The 14831-nt window shown below is 43.1% G+C and overlaps 1 protein-coding gene and 1 long non-coding RNA gene across 17 annotated transcripts in view; one reads left to right on the top strand and one right to left on the bottom strand.

Moving 5' to 3' along the window:
- Positions 1-14831, bottom strand: part of ZMIZ1 (zinc finger MIZ-type containing 1) — a 332043-nt gene that overhangs the window by 6449 nt on the left and 310763 nt on the right. For all 16 annotated transcript variants that reach the window (XM_071748298.1, XM_071748301.1, XM_071748299.1 and 13 more), the window contains 7 exons: positions 14143-14248; positions 13378-13538; positions 13021-13088; positions 11119-11187; positions 10383-10630; positions 7565-7728; positions 1727-1975 (listed from right to left, as the gene is read on the bottom strand). In XM_071748298.1, the coding sequence (XP_071604399.1) occupies positions 1727-1975; positions 7565-7728; positions 10383-10630; positions 11119-11187; positions 13021-13088; positions 13378-13538; positions 14143-14248 (1065 nt within the window). The remainder of the gene's footprint in view (positions 1-1726; positions 1976-7564; positions 7729-10382; positions 10631-11118; positions 11188-13020; positions 13089-13377; positions 13539-14142; positions 14249-14831) is intronic.
- LOC139798143 (uncharacterized) lies at positions 88-7571 on the top strand. The gene is made up of 3 exons (XR_011726745.1): positions 88-1552; positions 5202-5357; positions 7420-7571. It is a non-coding gene; the product is annotated as an uncharacterized lncRNA (long non-coding RNA).

Below are 14831 nucleotides of genomic sequence, written 5' to 3'. Positions count from 1 at the left end.
AAGCCCAAGCAGTGATCTGAGTCTTGGGCCTCTGCTGTCTGAGGTCCAAGTGGAGATGACCTCTACCTACAGCTGCATCTCTGTAAATTCTTTAACTCAAGTTAAAGCTTGCATCATGCCTGTGTCCCAAAGAATTAATGTGACTGTGTCACACCAGGCAGACCAGCTTGCCCATGCCAGAGTCCCCTGTTTGGTTTGCTGCACCACGGGACTTCATCCAGCCCTGTTTCACAAGACAGCTACTGAAAGTTAAACCCCTTAAAATAATTGATCTCAACATGCTAGAGCTGACAGGTATTTCAAAGAAGGGGTATTCCTCACACTGAACAGCACTTGCCTTCTCATTTAGCTGAGGTAATTTCAGCCTCCCTTAAAAAATCCAGCGTGTGACATCAGTGACAACCACAGCACTGTGCTAAATGTACTGAGTCCCCCACCTTGCTTTTTGCTGAGGATTGAGGGCCTGGCCTCTAACAGCACACTTTGTGTCACTTAAATTTTTGAAGGAAAATAATGACATCTTTATTTCACCTAACAATATTGCTCCTGCAATACCCCTGAAGGGTTCAGAAGTGCCACAGGAACTTCCATCCCCAAAAGGAGGTGCAGGGGACTGTGAACCAGCAGCAGCCTGGCTCACAGAGAAGCACTGAGCACTGTCCCTGTCACTGGAGCATCCATCTCTGTCCCCTCATCCCTTCCCTCCCCCCTGCCAAGCTATCTGCCAGCACAGTGCTTGGGTGTGACAGGGAAGATCTAAGTTATACAGGAAATTCAGATATAAATCCCTTGCCCAGAGGTGAGCATTTAGCTAAGAAAATGACACTGTGCAGCACCAGACTTTGGAGCAGACAGAAGATACACATATGGGAACACACCATTCAAATGAAAATCCAATCCTGCTTGCTAAGGGGTTTATATTCCAGGAGGTGGGTGGTTAGCCAGAGAGAGACCTCAGGAAACTCATTTCTGACTCCACGGAATGGATGGTAAGAGACAGAAGATTCCTTTTGGTGTTAAAACCAGGTTTAGCTCTGTTTAGACGGGTGCTACCTCCCCCAGTGACCAAGGAGACAGCAGAAATCCTTGTTGGATGCTTCCCTATGTGCTGTGCCCCAGGAACCTGTGGTGCTGAGCTACCTGCAGGAGTGGGTGTGGATGGGCACAGCCTGGATTTGGCAGCAGGGAGAGCACAAATCCCCCTCCTGCTGGCTCGGGGATGCTGCAGGGATGGGCACAGCCTGGATTTGGCAGCCGGGAGAGCACAAATCCCCCTCCTGCTGGCCCGGGGATGCTGCAGGGCTGGGTGTGCAGCTCCAGCAGAGTCAGAACCACCCACAGCTCCATCCTCTCTGTTTTTTTCAGGCACTGAGGTGGTTTCAAGCTCTAGCAGAGCAGCCAGGAACCCCCATCCCACGACGGGAGGGAAAGGAGGAGACGGCTCCCAGCTCCAACGTTTCGGAAAACCCTACGGCTCGCTGGCCACGCAGCTGCCTCAACCCAAAACCTTTCTCCCAGCCAGCCAGGACCTCCCTGTCACACCTGTACCCAGGTACCAAAAGCATGAGAGGATGGCATGTGCTGTGGAAGCACCCCCCCACCCTTTCCCACCCCCCCCCCAAAAGAAAAAAAAAAAAAACAAAAACCAACAAAAACCTCCCCGCCCTCCCGCCGCGATGCGAAGCAGACGCCAGGGCAGGCAGATGAGAGTATGAGACAGACTTACATCCAGCGAGGGCTCCGGCATGTCGGGTGCTCCCTGTCCACCAGCCTGACCCTCTAAGGCTGAGGAGGGATTAAAGGTCAGGTCACTGTGTGGATGGTTGCTAGAAGCGGCCGGGGGTGGCTGCCGGGACTGCTGGGTAGGAGGCCCGCTGTGATGTAATGGCTGCCCTGACTGGCTGCTGGGGTGAGGGACGTGCAAACCTTGCTGCATGGAAGTATGGGACTGATCAGTGCTGCCAGGATGAGGGATCTGCGGAGGAGGAAAAAAAAAAAGAAAAAAATAAAAAAAAAAAAAGGCAGGAGAAGAAAAGTGAGGCCACAAAGTACAGCGCTCGCCGTGCCTGACTCTGTAACCGCACGTCACGGAAAGAAGTGGCTGGAAGCAAATTGAAGAGAAGGATGCACGTGAACAAACAACAAGAGACCAAACAAAACTACAGCAAAAAAACCCAAACCAAACTACAAATAAAAAAAAAAAAAAAAAAAAAAACCAAACCCAAAACGAAAAAACCAAACCCAACCAAAGTTAAAAAAAAAAAAAAAAATTTAAAAAGAGCGCATTTGGAAAAGAAAACTCCATATCCCAATGCTGGAGGAGGTGTTTCAATTTTTTTGAAGGTGATCTGCAAGGAGGAGATAAACAGATTGGGTTTGTGCTGTTGGTTTGCTTCCCTGTGGTGTGGGAAACTTGAGGACACAAAATAAACCCCAAACAGGAGGGAAGGAGGCTTCTGGGTGCTGCTCAGCATTAGCAAGGCAGATGCTCCAGCCCTTAAAAATTCCACGAGTGAATGGTGAATTTGTTGAATAGCAATCCCTACTCCAGGAAACTGATTAACTGAGAGAAAATGCATCATTTCTGCTCAGCTCCCTTACTGGGTAGCTTCTTCCTGGCACTGCTGCCCATTTGTGCTTCAGCTCCTTACAAATATCCTGCAAACATCAACCTAACCCGCTCCTTCCCTCCTTTTTTAATTTTTTCATTCCAGAATGCAACACCCCTTTTAAGGGCTGATTTTCCTCTATTAAATTCAAGGGTTTTCATGGTTGAGAAAAAAACCCAAGCCAGCTCCTGAGCTCCCCACCCATCAGCAGAGCTGCTGTAGGTGGCTGCAAAATCCAGTGCATAAGCATAAACTAAGCTAATAATCACACTTCTATTTTGTATTCATGCCATGGGGAAGTTCTCTAGCAAAAACTTGGGGGCTTTTTGTTGTTGTTTTCCATGGGAAATAAACTACCAAACCGTACACATCTTCCAAACCTTATTATGGAAGACTGAGGGGAAATTCTTTCTCACATGACAGAGAAGCAACAAAAATGCACAAGCCCAATTCTTCCTTCTGCTGCATGTCACATCTTATGCTAATGGATTCTTTGGGGCTTGACCTTAGTGCCATGAGAAAGAAGGGTCTGAATGCTTCAGAATCAGATGTCTCGTGTTAATTGGGTATATGGAGAGACAAAAAATGTGTACATTTTTTGAGGAATGCTACATATTGCCACAAAGTGGAGCTGAAATAAAAGAACAGATACATACAACAACAGCATGAAATTCATCCAGCCAAGCCAACAGAAACCAGCAAAATGCTATGTCAGCATTGACCCTTTTGTATCACAGGAAACTGCAGGGTTATTTCAACCTTAGTCTTCAGTTTTGGAAAGCAAAAGGGAGGTTATTGCAAAACTTGATTAAAATGTTCCCACAAATTAAAAAAAAAATAAATACAGAAAGAAGCATTTTAAAAAATACATTTCACCACTCTTATGAAACCTGGAACCTGAATACTGATCCAATGGGACAGTGATACTCAGCTACATGGAGGTCCTTTCCAATACTCTCTCAGTTTGAAGGATTCTATCTGCAGCACTGCATTGGGCCTCTTTCCCAAATGAAACTTTAAATAAACTGAAAAAACAAAGTACTGATCTGCACTCTTCTCTCCCTTAGGGTCACAGTTTGAATACTTCACAAAACTTGTAAACTTGTACAAAACCTGCCCACAAATCATATGTTAATGTAAAAGAACCTGCAGCCTAAAACCTTTGCAAAACTCCAAGTGAAAGTAGAAGTCTATCCCAAGAATACTGTTTCCTGCTTTGTTCACTGAGGGCACGTGCAACAAAAAGTGTGGAAATCAAGATATCTTGATTACAACAAAAAGTAAAAAGCAATTTGAGACAGTGTTGCTGAAGTAGGAAAGCAGTTTCTGGGGGAAAAAAGGCAAAATAAAACAGGATTGTGTTGAACAGTCTCTTAAATTTATCCCTGAGTGCAAAAAGCAAGAGTCATACTGGCATGTCTGGGTGAATAATGATTTGTTCTCAGACATATTTCAAAATAAATATAAGCAGGTTAGGAAGTCTACATGATTATTATAGGCCAGCATTTTATATATAAAAATAGTTGATAAGGGGCCCTGAGAGAACTGTGGGATAGGGAGTTCATTGGAAGCCTGAGGGCCACAAGCCACTGCAGGTTCCAAATCCACCTGATTTAGCCACAGCCTCCACCATTCTACTCTGAGAAAGCAACATCCCCAGGACTTCAACATTTTCCTGTTTGCATTCATCTTGCTGTGGTGGAAAAAACATTCTGAGCACTCCACTTTGTTAAGGTTCAGCTCCTGTCTCCAGCTCCCATAATTTCACTTGAAGAAAAACCAACCCACACTGTGAACCCAGAGCCCAACAAAGTTCCCCTTGCTCACATAGCAAGGGAATTCCAGGGTTGTTTTTAGGAGCATGAACTTTGGCATTCTTAAAACATTTACAGTCTGTGAAAGAACACAACTGCATCTCCTGTTTAAGGGCACAAAACACCATCACTCTCTATGAGGGCACCAGTGACCTCCTGTTCCTCTGACCCCAGGAGAAAAGTGATAATGAAAAGACAAAAAAAAAAAAAAGAAAAGAAAAGAAAAAAAAAAAACTCAGGAGTTTTAGTGGATTGTTTAAATCTCTCTCCATTGCTGAGACTGTAAATTTTCACAACTCTTCTGCTGTCAGGACCACTGGAAGGTGCCATCCTGCCCTGCTGCTGGTCTCAGCCACTTTCCCCATCCCTGTCTTTTCCTCAGGTTGCAGACATGCAGGGAACTCCAGGGAGGAGCTGACTGAGTGAGTTCCCAATCACCCCAGCTCACCTCATGGCTGCAGGAACACTTGTGTTGGTGTGAGAGAGAGGAAAACAGACACAAGAGCAATGACAGCCCTACCAGCTCATGTCACCTCACTTGGTGCATGAAACTATGACATTGCTCAGTCATACTTACACTGTCCTCAATAACCTCTCAGCAGGAGCTAAGTCTGAATTGACTTTTGCCTAAAACCTGTTTGCAATTTCTGCAAAAAAACCCCCATGCAATTGTGTTTAGCAAGTTTTGTAGCCATCATGCCTAGAAGCATCTCTTCTACAGTTCTCACAACACCTCACCCTGGTGAAGAGGCACAAGCCATTTTCTGTCTTGTTCCAGATGAGCAGAACAGCAGTGTTGAGAGAAAGTAGATGAGATGATCCAGCCCTGGCTCCCCAGCCCTACCTCCACAAGGCAAACCCATCTGTATTTCCTGGAGTCACCCAAGGAATGATGTCTGGAGGGCTCAGCTTTCTCTGCCTACCATTATCTAAGGTAAATTATAAATTAGGTATTTCCTCAGCAGCATTCAGCTGCAGATCAAGACAGAACTCAGGTTCAATAAGACCAAACATCTGATCTTGGATCCTTGTAACCATGAGACAGTCAAAGAGAAAAGCAGATGAAAATAAAATACACCTTAAATGTGTAAAAAAGAACGACAGAAAGCCAGACATGAGCAGAGGCAACATCTTCAAACCTTAGCTGAAATTATGCAATGTGACTTAGAGTTATTTTTGTACAGAGATGTCTGTCCAAAGACATTCAGCTACACGATTTAGGAATGTGCTAATGGCATGCATTTCTCTAAAAGCAGTAATTTTAAAGCTGCCTTTCCTGAGTGTCTGCTACAGAAAACCAGCTCTTTCTAGAGACAGAAGAGAGGAAGAAGGAGAGAAAGAGGAAAGCAGAGACTTGATAATGCTAAAAAAGCTGTGTGGGAGCACTAAGAATCTGCAAATGTGGCCTGAACTGTAATTCTCTTGTGCTAATAGACCTGAAAACTGATCCTCATAAGAGAAAGTCAGCCACTGACATGCCCAAACAGTATAGCTTGTGTACCACAACAGGGAGGCAAAGGTTTACTTTAATTTCCAGCTATCATAAGCAACTCCCAGATTTGCTACAGACTGGCCCACAGCACCAAATATCTGTTGCCATTTGCCCAAATTACAGCTCTGGAACATGCACAGCTTCAGCAGCTTTCACCTTTGCTACCAGCTGGAAGCAGCCCTCTGTTCAGAAAGCCCCAGATTCTTCACTTTCATATTAAACCACTTCATTTCCAACCACTCCAGCAATTTCACTGGGGCAACCACTACAGCAAAGGTGTAGCAGTTAAGTGATGAAGTCAAGAGGCAGGTGTCAGGTAATGGGAGGCAAAGATCAACTCCCTGTGGCTTTGACTCAAAGAAAAGCTGCTGAGTGGCTCAGATTGGTGGTGTTTCCCCTCACTAGTGTATGAGAGGTTCTGTTGCAGATAATTTAGGCTGTGTTTTAAGCTGGGGATGTGGAATTTGGCAATGTAAAAAATGAAGTTTACAGCATATTTGTTCTGTCCTTTGTTAGCCTGCAAAGTGGTAAAGTCATCATGGTTTCTGGACTCTCCTTTTGCTGACAGTCTTGTTACTTGGGCTCTGCTCCAAGCTCTACTAAGAACACTCTCTCTCCACTCTCCTCCTGTTTCTCACCATCCTCCTTGGAAAACCCACAGCCAGCTACCAGAGACATTGACTGAGGAGGCCTTTGCTGAGCATCTGCTGCCACAAAGCCTCAGTGCACTCTGAAATTCTCCTTTCTGGTATTCATGAGAGACACTGCACAGATGACTTGTCAAGTTAAACATCCTTCCTGGGCAGTAACAGCACACCATAAAGCCCCTGCCCTGGAACCCCAGTGACTATAAAAGGATGTGTACACACACACACACACACACACACACACACACAGAGTTAAAATAAATTGGTAGCCATGCCTAAGAGCCAAGTCCTTCTGGTAGCTTCTCCATCATCTGCCTGCTGCAGTTCTGCATTTTCTGAAAGTCTAAAGTTCTGTGGATAAAACTCAGGGCAAGCTTTTTTTCCAGAGCAGGGTTCTGCCTCTCCATCTGACACCCAAGGAACCTCCACTCTGTAGTCTCTTACCCTGCTACATCCTCAGACCAGTGGTGGTGTCTCCCCTTGAAATCTACAGCCTTGTCCCATTCCCAACAGCTTCAAGGTGCCTTTGGTGTTGCTTGGGTAGAATTCCCCCTCAAAATGCAAATTTTGGCCCTCAGGGACAAGGCCGGGGAAGATCCTGTCCCTGCTCTGAGCTCAGTCAATGTCTTGCTGTAACAAGGTGTGAATATCCACAGACCCTGCTGGCCTAAGGATTGAAGTCTAGGGTTTTTGGATGGGTTTTTTTGGGGGTGTCAGAGCAAAGCACAATGATTAACACAAGCAGACGGAGCCAGGTTGTCTCTTCCAGACAAATGAAAATTCTAAAAGCTCAGAAATGCTTCTCCAAAAACTTGAAAAGGCCAGAAACTCAAAAAGGTCTTTTTGCCATTCCTCAGGACTACTCTATTTCACAGACTTCCACAGCGAGGAATCCCCAGAAAAAAAAAAAAAAAAAGCACTTCACAAGGCAAGTCCATCAGCTGGATGAGAGCTCCTTACCCCCACAAAGGATAAATCTACATCCAGAGCACCATTACTTACAGATTCCTGCATGGGGTGACTGAGAGGTTTGTCGAGAGCTGCCATACTGCTGGGCATGTCTGGGGGATGTGACAGCTGTGGCCCATGCATGAAGTCATTCATAGATGTGCCACCAGGATTCCCATGGGGGAAGTCAAAATTGCCATGACCTTGGTAACTGTTGCCTAAAAGAGAAACAGATGGGATATGAAAGAAACTATTTGCTCGCCAACATCGGACTCTCAAGAGCATCTTGGAAAAGCTGCCAGGCACAGCACCCTCCCTGCACACCACGGGGCAGCTGCCACGCTGAACGTGACAAAGTTCTGGAGGAAGAGGGAGGGGAAAATGGCACTCAGCTGCTGGAACAATACATGTGCATTTAATGAAATAAAAACTGCTGACATTTTTAAAAATTACAGTCTAGTCAAACTGAACCAAGCTGAGAAGGGGAAAGGGTTTTCAGTTCCATGGGATATTTGCATATAGAAGCATCTCAGGGCAACTGAAATTGTCCAAACCCAAAATTATGTATAGAACACCTGTGTTGTTTATGTCTATGCTTCAGCACACTCATTAAGATTGTAGCATCACTTCAGATTCTGATTAAGCTAATTGCCAGAACTGTACTGGGAAGATGTCACAGTATCAGCTCATGGAACAGGACCTATTTTACCTCTTCTTCTGTAGTATAAACAGGCAGCTTCCATTCAGACAACATAGAAGAGGCCTTCATGTCTAATTGGGCTTGTGATTTAATTCTCCTTGCTCCCCAAAAAACCTAATAAAATTCACTGGCTGTCTGAAAACACAACACCAATTTTTCCCTCTTGGATCTATTATTTTTATTTTCAGAGTTACAGACTGACTGGCTGTAGCCTGTGTTTTCAGCATGTGGATGTGCACACTCATAATGAGAAAACAGTGAATTTATGAAATCTACCTAACTTCAGCCTGAAACTATGTTGTCTAAAACACCTAAATTTCACACCAATTTGGAATAGATGATCTGGATTCACTCCCACACTTGTACCATCTACCTAGAAGCCCAGTTTCCTTGTGATCTGCAGTACAAGGACTGTATGACCATCGTTGGAATATTTTGATCCATCCCACCTCAGCTCAATGATCTGATCCTAACTTCTAAAGCACACATCCCAGCACATGGATTTCACTCCCCATAATTTTTCTGTCTGGAATCCTCTGTTAACATTTCCAACTGATGTACCAGCTCTGGAAGCTTCTTTGCTAGGAAAAGCAAAACCTGAAGTAAAGCCACCCAGCTGATTTTGTGTAAGCAACTGAACTGGATGATACTGAGCTCTGAAACAACACAACAGCTTTGGAGCCTGCCTGGAGAGCCTGCAGTTCATCTGCTGAAGTAGAGCAACTTTAAATTTTCAAGTCCAGAAGGGAGTTTGACAAACTGAAGTAGCTGCACCATTTGCTCTTTAGCACAGCTTCACAAGCAGAAGTTAAATCTCAGGGGAATAGAAGGCATTAGCCACGGAAGAGTATTTCTCAGAGAAGTCAGGACTTTGATCTATCATGTAAATGCTGCTACTAATTCTCATTTTGTTAATCTGAAAACTGGGTGAGTGTCACAGAACATAGCTGGCCTTGCCTTGCTTCTTAGGAGAGATTTAATAGCAGGGAGCTGGAATAAGGCTGTGTATTACTGAGTACTTGTTCTATTTGCCAACTCAACTTCAGGATGCTCACTGTGAAACCCAAACCAATATAACTATATTATATTACTATATTACTATTACCATTAACTATTGTAATATAACTATATTATATTACTACATTACTATTGCTATTACTGCTGTGCTCTGGAGCACTGCTCATCAGAGGACATTACCTAATACCTAAGCTTCAGTGCAAGGATTGATGGAGAATGAAGATGGAAGATAAAAAATAGGCCTGGGGAATTACAGCCATGCAGCAGCAAGCCCTCCTCTGAGGCAAGAGTTGTGCCACGTGCTGAACCCTTTCATGACTCCCCTAACCCTGGTTATGAGCTAGAAAGATGATGAAGAACAGGCAGCTCTGTTCTCAGGCTCTGCCTGCACTTCAGAGGGAAAAAAATTGTCATTCAGAGCTCTTGGCTTTGTTATAGTAATCAATCATCTGTTTGAAAACCTAAAAAGTTTGATCATCTGTCATCAGTTTTGCAGTCACTGGAGCAAATTAACCATATTTGCATGTAATCTATATTTTTCTTCAAACGCCTGCAAAAAGCACATATATCACCTTGTAATCAATTTGGAGATTCTGATGGTGTGAACAGTTGGTCTTTTCCCAGAGCTGAACTGAGTCAGATCATATTACTTGCAAAAAAAAAAAAAAAACAGTCTCTGGTTTCATCTTTTCAGAATTGTCACTATAATTGAGTTATTCACAACACACCAGTCATTTGAAAAATGTATCTCCACTGCCTGCGTTTAGTTCCCTGTTTCTCAATCTGGCAGCACAAGGCTAGAAGAACTCAGAAGTAATTTTCTAACTCAAGGGTGTTGCCAAAGCAGCCAAAAATCTCTTTTAAAGTAATTTAAATTACAAGAGGCCTACCATGTCATCCACCCAGCCACAAGTTAAACTCAGTAGCCCAAGCAGCAGGGTTAGTGGGGCACCTCTCTACTTTGTCACTTAAGGGCAATAAATGCAAGCACCAATTTTGTTATTAAAATGTTTTTCCTCTAAACAGATGAATCTTAAATGAAAAGGTTAATGCAGAATTTCTGAACTGCAGCCATAGAATTTGCTTGCCTTATGTATCTCTCTGAGCTCCTAGAGTGACCATCTGGGTGCACAAAGCTGTAAAACTAAAACCAACCTTGGTTACCATATTCAGTGGAGTTGTTGCCTCCTGGAGGAGGGGGTAGGGATGGGTATGGTGATGGGCCAGGACCCAAAGCTGCAATCATCTCCATCACATTTGGCATGATCATCTGGCTTGGACTCATGGTCTTAAATCTTTTTGAGGGAATGCCATCTGGGTCATCTTTGATGTGAATATCTGACTTTATAGGGACCGGCCTCCAACTGCAAGTTGGATCAATGGTAACTTCTTCAAACTCCGAGCTGTAAAACAATGTAAAAATGTTAGCACATTAATTATTATTTTTGTAACCGATTTTGCTGAGGTTTCCAGAAGAATCTGCATGGTAGCAAATGTTTGGAAATGCTCAAGTGTAACATAACCTGAAGATCTTTTGATCCTCGGGCGTGCTGAAAGGAAGTCTTAAAAAAGGCAATTGTGCAAATACATTTCTGTGTTTAACCAACATACCCATGTGGTCTGCCACATATGAAAAAAATGTCAAAAAAGCATATAATCCTCAATTCTCAAGCTTTCCTCAGCTTTACTGGTGAGGTTGCCACCAAGAGAAAACTAAAACGAGATCTACTAAGTAGATGAAAACTGATTCACTGTATCACTGGTTCCACCAAGGAGCCATGAAATAGAGTAACAAAGTTCAAACACTATTTTGGCTTGACCATCTGAATATTCATTAATTTATCTCCTAGTTGCTAAGTCTTGTGTATCAGCAATCAGTAAGTTTACTTACTTTTGTATAGCGTTGAGAATACCCCACATATACTGATCAACTTCCAAGCCCTCCAGCAGAGCAGTTTTACTAGAAAGGAAAAAAAAAAAAAACAAACACCCCAAACATCGTGTTAGAATATCACTACACACATGTGAAAAGTGGGATGAAAGAAAGATAGGTTAGAGATGAAATCAGCAGACTGGGAGCCACCAACTTGCTATCCATAACCCACAATTTGGAAATTATTCAGGGCAAACAGTTTTAGTTCTATGTCTTCATTACCAGGATAACAGTATTCCATATCAAACAGATGAGATAAGGATACATCTACTTCTGTGTGCCCACAAGCTGTTCACATCCTTTAACTCATTTTTCCTAGTGAAATATATTGTGAATTTAAAGGCTTTTCAAACATAGCAGAAAGCTCCTGCGAACATCAGCTAGCACAATTTTTTTTTTCAAATTGGATCATTTTTTTTAGCTAGACAGTAATGTGCCTTCAAAGTAACTCCATATTATAGCTATTTTATTTAAGATCAGCACAGATGGGGCCAGAACAAAACAAAAAGTGGAATCATTTGGATATGTAGGCACTTAGATCTGGATGCAGGTGCCTGTACTCGAGAGAAATAGGACAAAAATTTTGACCTGGGTGTACATATACATAAATTCAGAAGTGAGCCATCCAATTCTTGTGATGTTTTTATCCTCACTTAGAAATTAAGTCAGGTGGTTCAGAGAAAGCACCTGCACCTTAGGACACATTTCTGTCACAGTCATTGAAAGCAGCTCATCCCCAGCCCACAGGAGCAGGCAGAACAGACTGAGTGGTGCAGCAGGGATTGAAGGGGAGGTTGGCAGGGACAAAGCAGACACTGCTACAGCTGCTTCAGCTCAACAGCCCTGGCTCCTTCAGCTGAGGCTGGAATAAACTTGTAACCCTCAGCACAGCAGGCTGCAGAAATTCAACTGCCCTGCAGACATTCTGTGATTCTTTCTGCCCAGCTCAATACCAAAATGGGCAGTCTGCAACCACTTCAAAGCTCAGTGTTCCATTTTTTCTGCACCATACCAGCTCTCTGGTCAAACAGAAGACTGAAAGTAGGCCAAGGCATCCCTCTTTTCCTTTAGGAAACCACTCCAAACTTCTGCTCCTTGGAAATCTTTTACCTTTTTTAAGATCAGCTGTGTTTAGAATCCTTCCTGCTTTCTGCTCTCACTTGAATTTGCACTTGACGTTGACTTTGACCTTGGAGGATCCAACTTAATTTCCTATATAATTACTGGGAAATGTCACAGTCTCCAAAATTCATCTTCCTCTTGAACACTGCCACTACCTGCTTACCTACTGGCTCAAAGCCCTGTACCTGAGACTTATTTTAGCATCTTTTAGCATCATTTCCTGTTCAGCTGGATGCTGAACATTTTAGTATCTACATATCTGAAGTTCAGTAATTTGGATATTATAACACTAAAATGAGAAAAAAATATAACTCTAGACTAGATTATCCATTCTTTTGCCATGGCAGGTTGTTGCCTGGTAGTTGCTTCATTAGTTAAGGAAAGACAAACTTGCCAGTTCATTCATTTATGTATGGATGTCTTGTCAATATAAGTATTTGAGCTGCTTGGAAACTCTACACAACTCATTGATAGCCTGTAACTGGAGCACACAGAGTATGTGTTTTTTGAGAAAAAAAAATCTCATTATTTGTTTTTAAATTTCTAAATAATCCTGGGTGTTCTCTCAGTTTTTGAAATGCTGTGAGAATTCTCACTGGAATTTATGCTATTAGATAAACATAATACATACACTTTATTTCCTAGCACTGCTTTTTCTCCCCTCCATGGCCTAAAACACAATCTGAATTTGGGTCAAACCATGTAGAACTGCATTTCATGTAGTCTGGTTGCACTTACTTGCATACTGGACACCTCCAAGTTCCTCTTTCACAGTTCAGTTGCAAGTAAGATTCCAGATCAAAGCACTGGGTATCAGAGAGAAACAAAGATGATTTTTTAAAAAAAGGAAATTAAGAGAAAATACTGTATTAACTGAACAAGTTGGACTAAAGTAAAGCTTCCATGAAGAAAAGCCTTCTAGCACTGACACCCAAACCAAATAACTTAATTTCTCCCTTTACACAAAACAACTACATATAAGGTTCATTAATGAGGTTGAGAGATACAGAAAAATTCCCTTTCATTAAGCTCTCCCATGTGATAACCAACACCACATGGCTGGGGCAGCATTGCCAGGGACTGGCATCTACTCACTTGTACATGTTTGCAATCGTGACCCCTTGCTGGGAGCTGGATCCTCCGGAATGTGATGGGACATTTCAGAGAGACTTTAATAGCAGTTTGCTCTACTCCATCTTCCCCATTTAGTGTTGCATTGCCAGAGGAAGCTGCTACACTACTGAAGTTCCTCTTTACTGTTTAGGAAGAAAGTAAGAAAACACAAGCACTGAAATTACAAAAACCTGTAAATTCTGACGCAGAAATCTGAAACACCAATGCTTCAACCTTGAAGGGTTAATTTAACAGACAATTTACCCAAACAGCTGTAAGCTGTGTGATTCAGAATAATCTCCTGAACAGACAAACCATCAGATGCACGTGTATCAGCTACACCCACAACCAAAGTGCCATACAAGCACCTGAAATGCTAAATAAAGAATAATTTTTATACATGAGGCTTTTAGGTATGTCAAAAGCAAACATGGGGGAAAAGCCTGAGAGATACCCCAGGAACAGGAGAGTCATCATGATGAACTAAGTTTGTGTCCTTGGTACTTTGTTAGCCCCACCCAAAAGCCTTCAATATTTAAGGATACCAAAGACTTAATTCATGCAAGTGATGTTCTGGAAATTCCTGACACGTGGAGCTGAAGGTTCTCAAAAAGCAAGTAAATTTGTTCTGGAAATTCCTGACAAGTGGAGCTGAAGGTTCTCAATAAGCAAGCAAATTTTGGGTAGAACTAGCTTATCACAACTGAACATAGGCAATCTGTCAAGTCAAAAAAGATGCAAACTCACTCTTAGTGATACAATGTTCTGCTGGGAGGAGGCGTTTCTTTAGTAAACCTTGAAGTACAGAGCGAACCGATGGCCGGTGCACTAACTGCAACACGAACAAGTGTGACTGCAAGAAAACACATTCTGTCACCAAAAAGAATCAAAGGCAGAGGGCAAATACACTGCTGATGCATTCTTCTCTTGGACACGTGGCTTCCTGAAGAGCCTGATGCCTGAATATGAAGGCTGGTTCTGCTCTGCTGCGCACAGGCGCTGCCTTAGGACGCGCCACGCGCTGTGCACTGAGCTGTTCTGGGCTCCAGGAGCATAAGGAACACAAGGGCTTAAAAAAAAAGCAAAAACTTTCTCATTTTTTCCCCTCCTTAACATACAGAATACACAGGGCTGACAGATTTCTCTCTGGCATCAGGGTTTATTCTTAAAACCCTGGATTCTTTGACACAGTCTAGCCCACCTACCTGCCCGCAGATGAAACCGAAGGTACCCAAAATTATTTGCTGCTCATGTGTTTGGAACCAATCTGAATCTTTTTCCTCAACACACAGCTAGCTGTGCATTCACAGGCTGCTTCCCCTGCTCTTAGCCACCACAAAAATGACATTATGTGGCGAAAGGTCCCTGTGAAGTGAAGCAAATTGAGTGGATGGCTTCTTGTTCAAGAGCCTCACACTACGAGCCTGGTAGAGGCA

Source organism: Heliangelus exortis, chromosome 7 (genome assembly GCF_036169615.1).
Source record: "Heliangelus exortis chromosome 7, bHelExo1.hap1, whole genome shotgun sequence".
Classification (NCBI taxonomy): domain Eukaryota; kingdom Metazoa; phylum Chordata; class Aves; order Apodiformes; family Trochilidae; genus Heliangelus; species Heliangelus exortis.
This window is presented reverse-complemented; position numbering and strand designations above follow the sequence as displayed.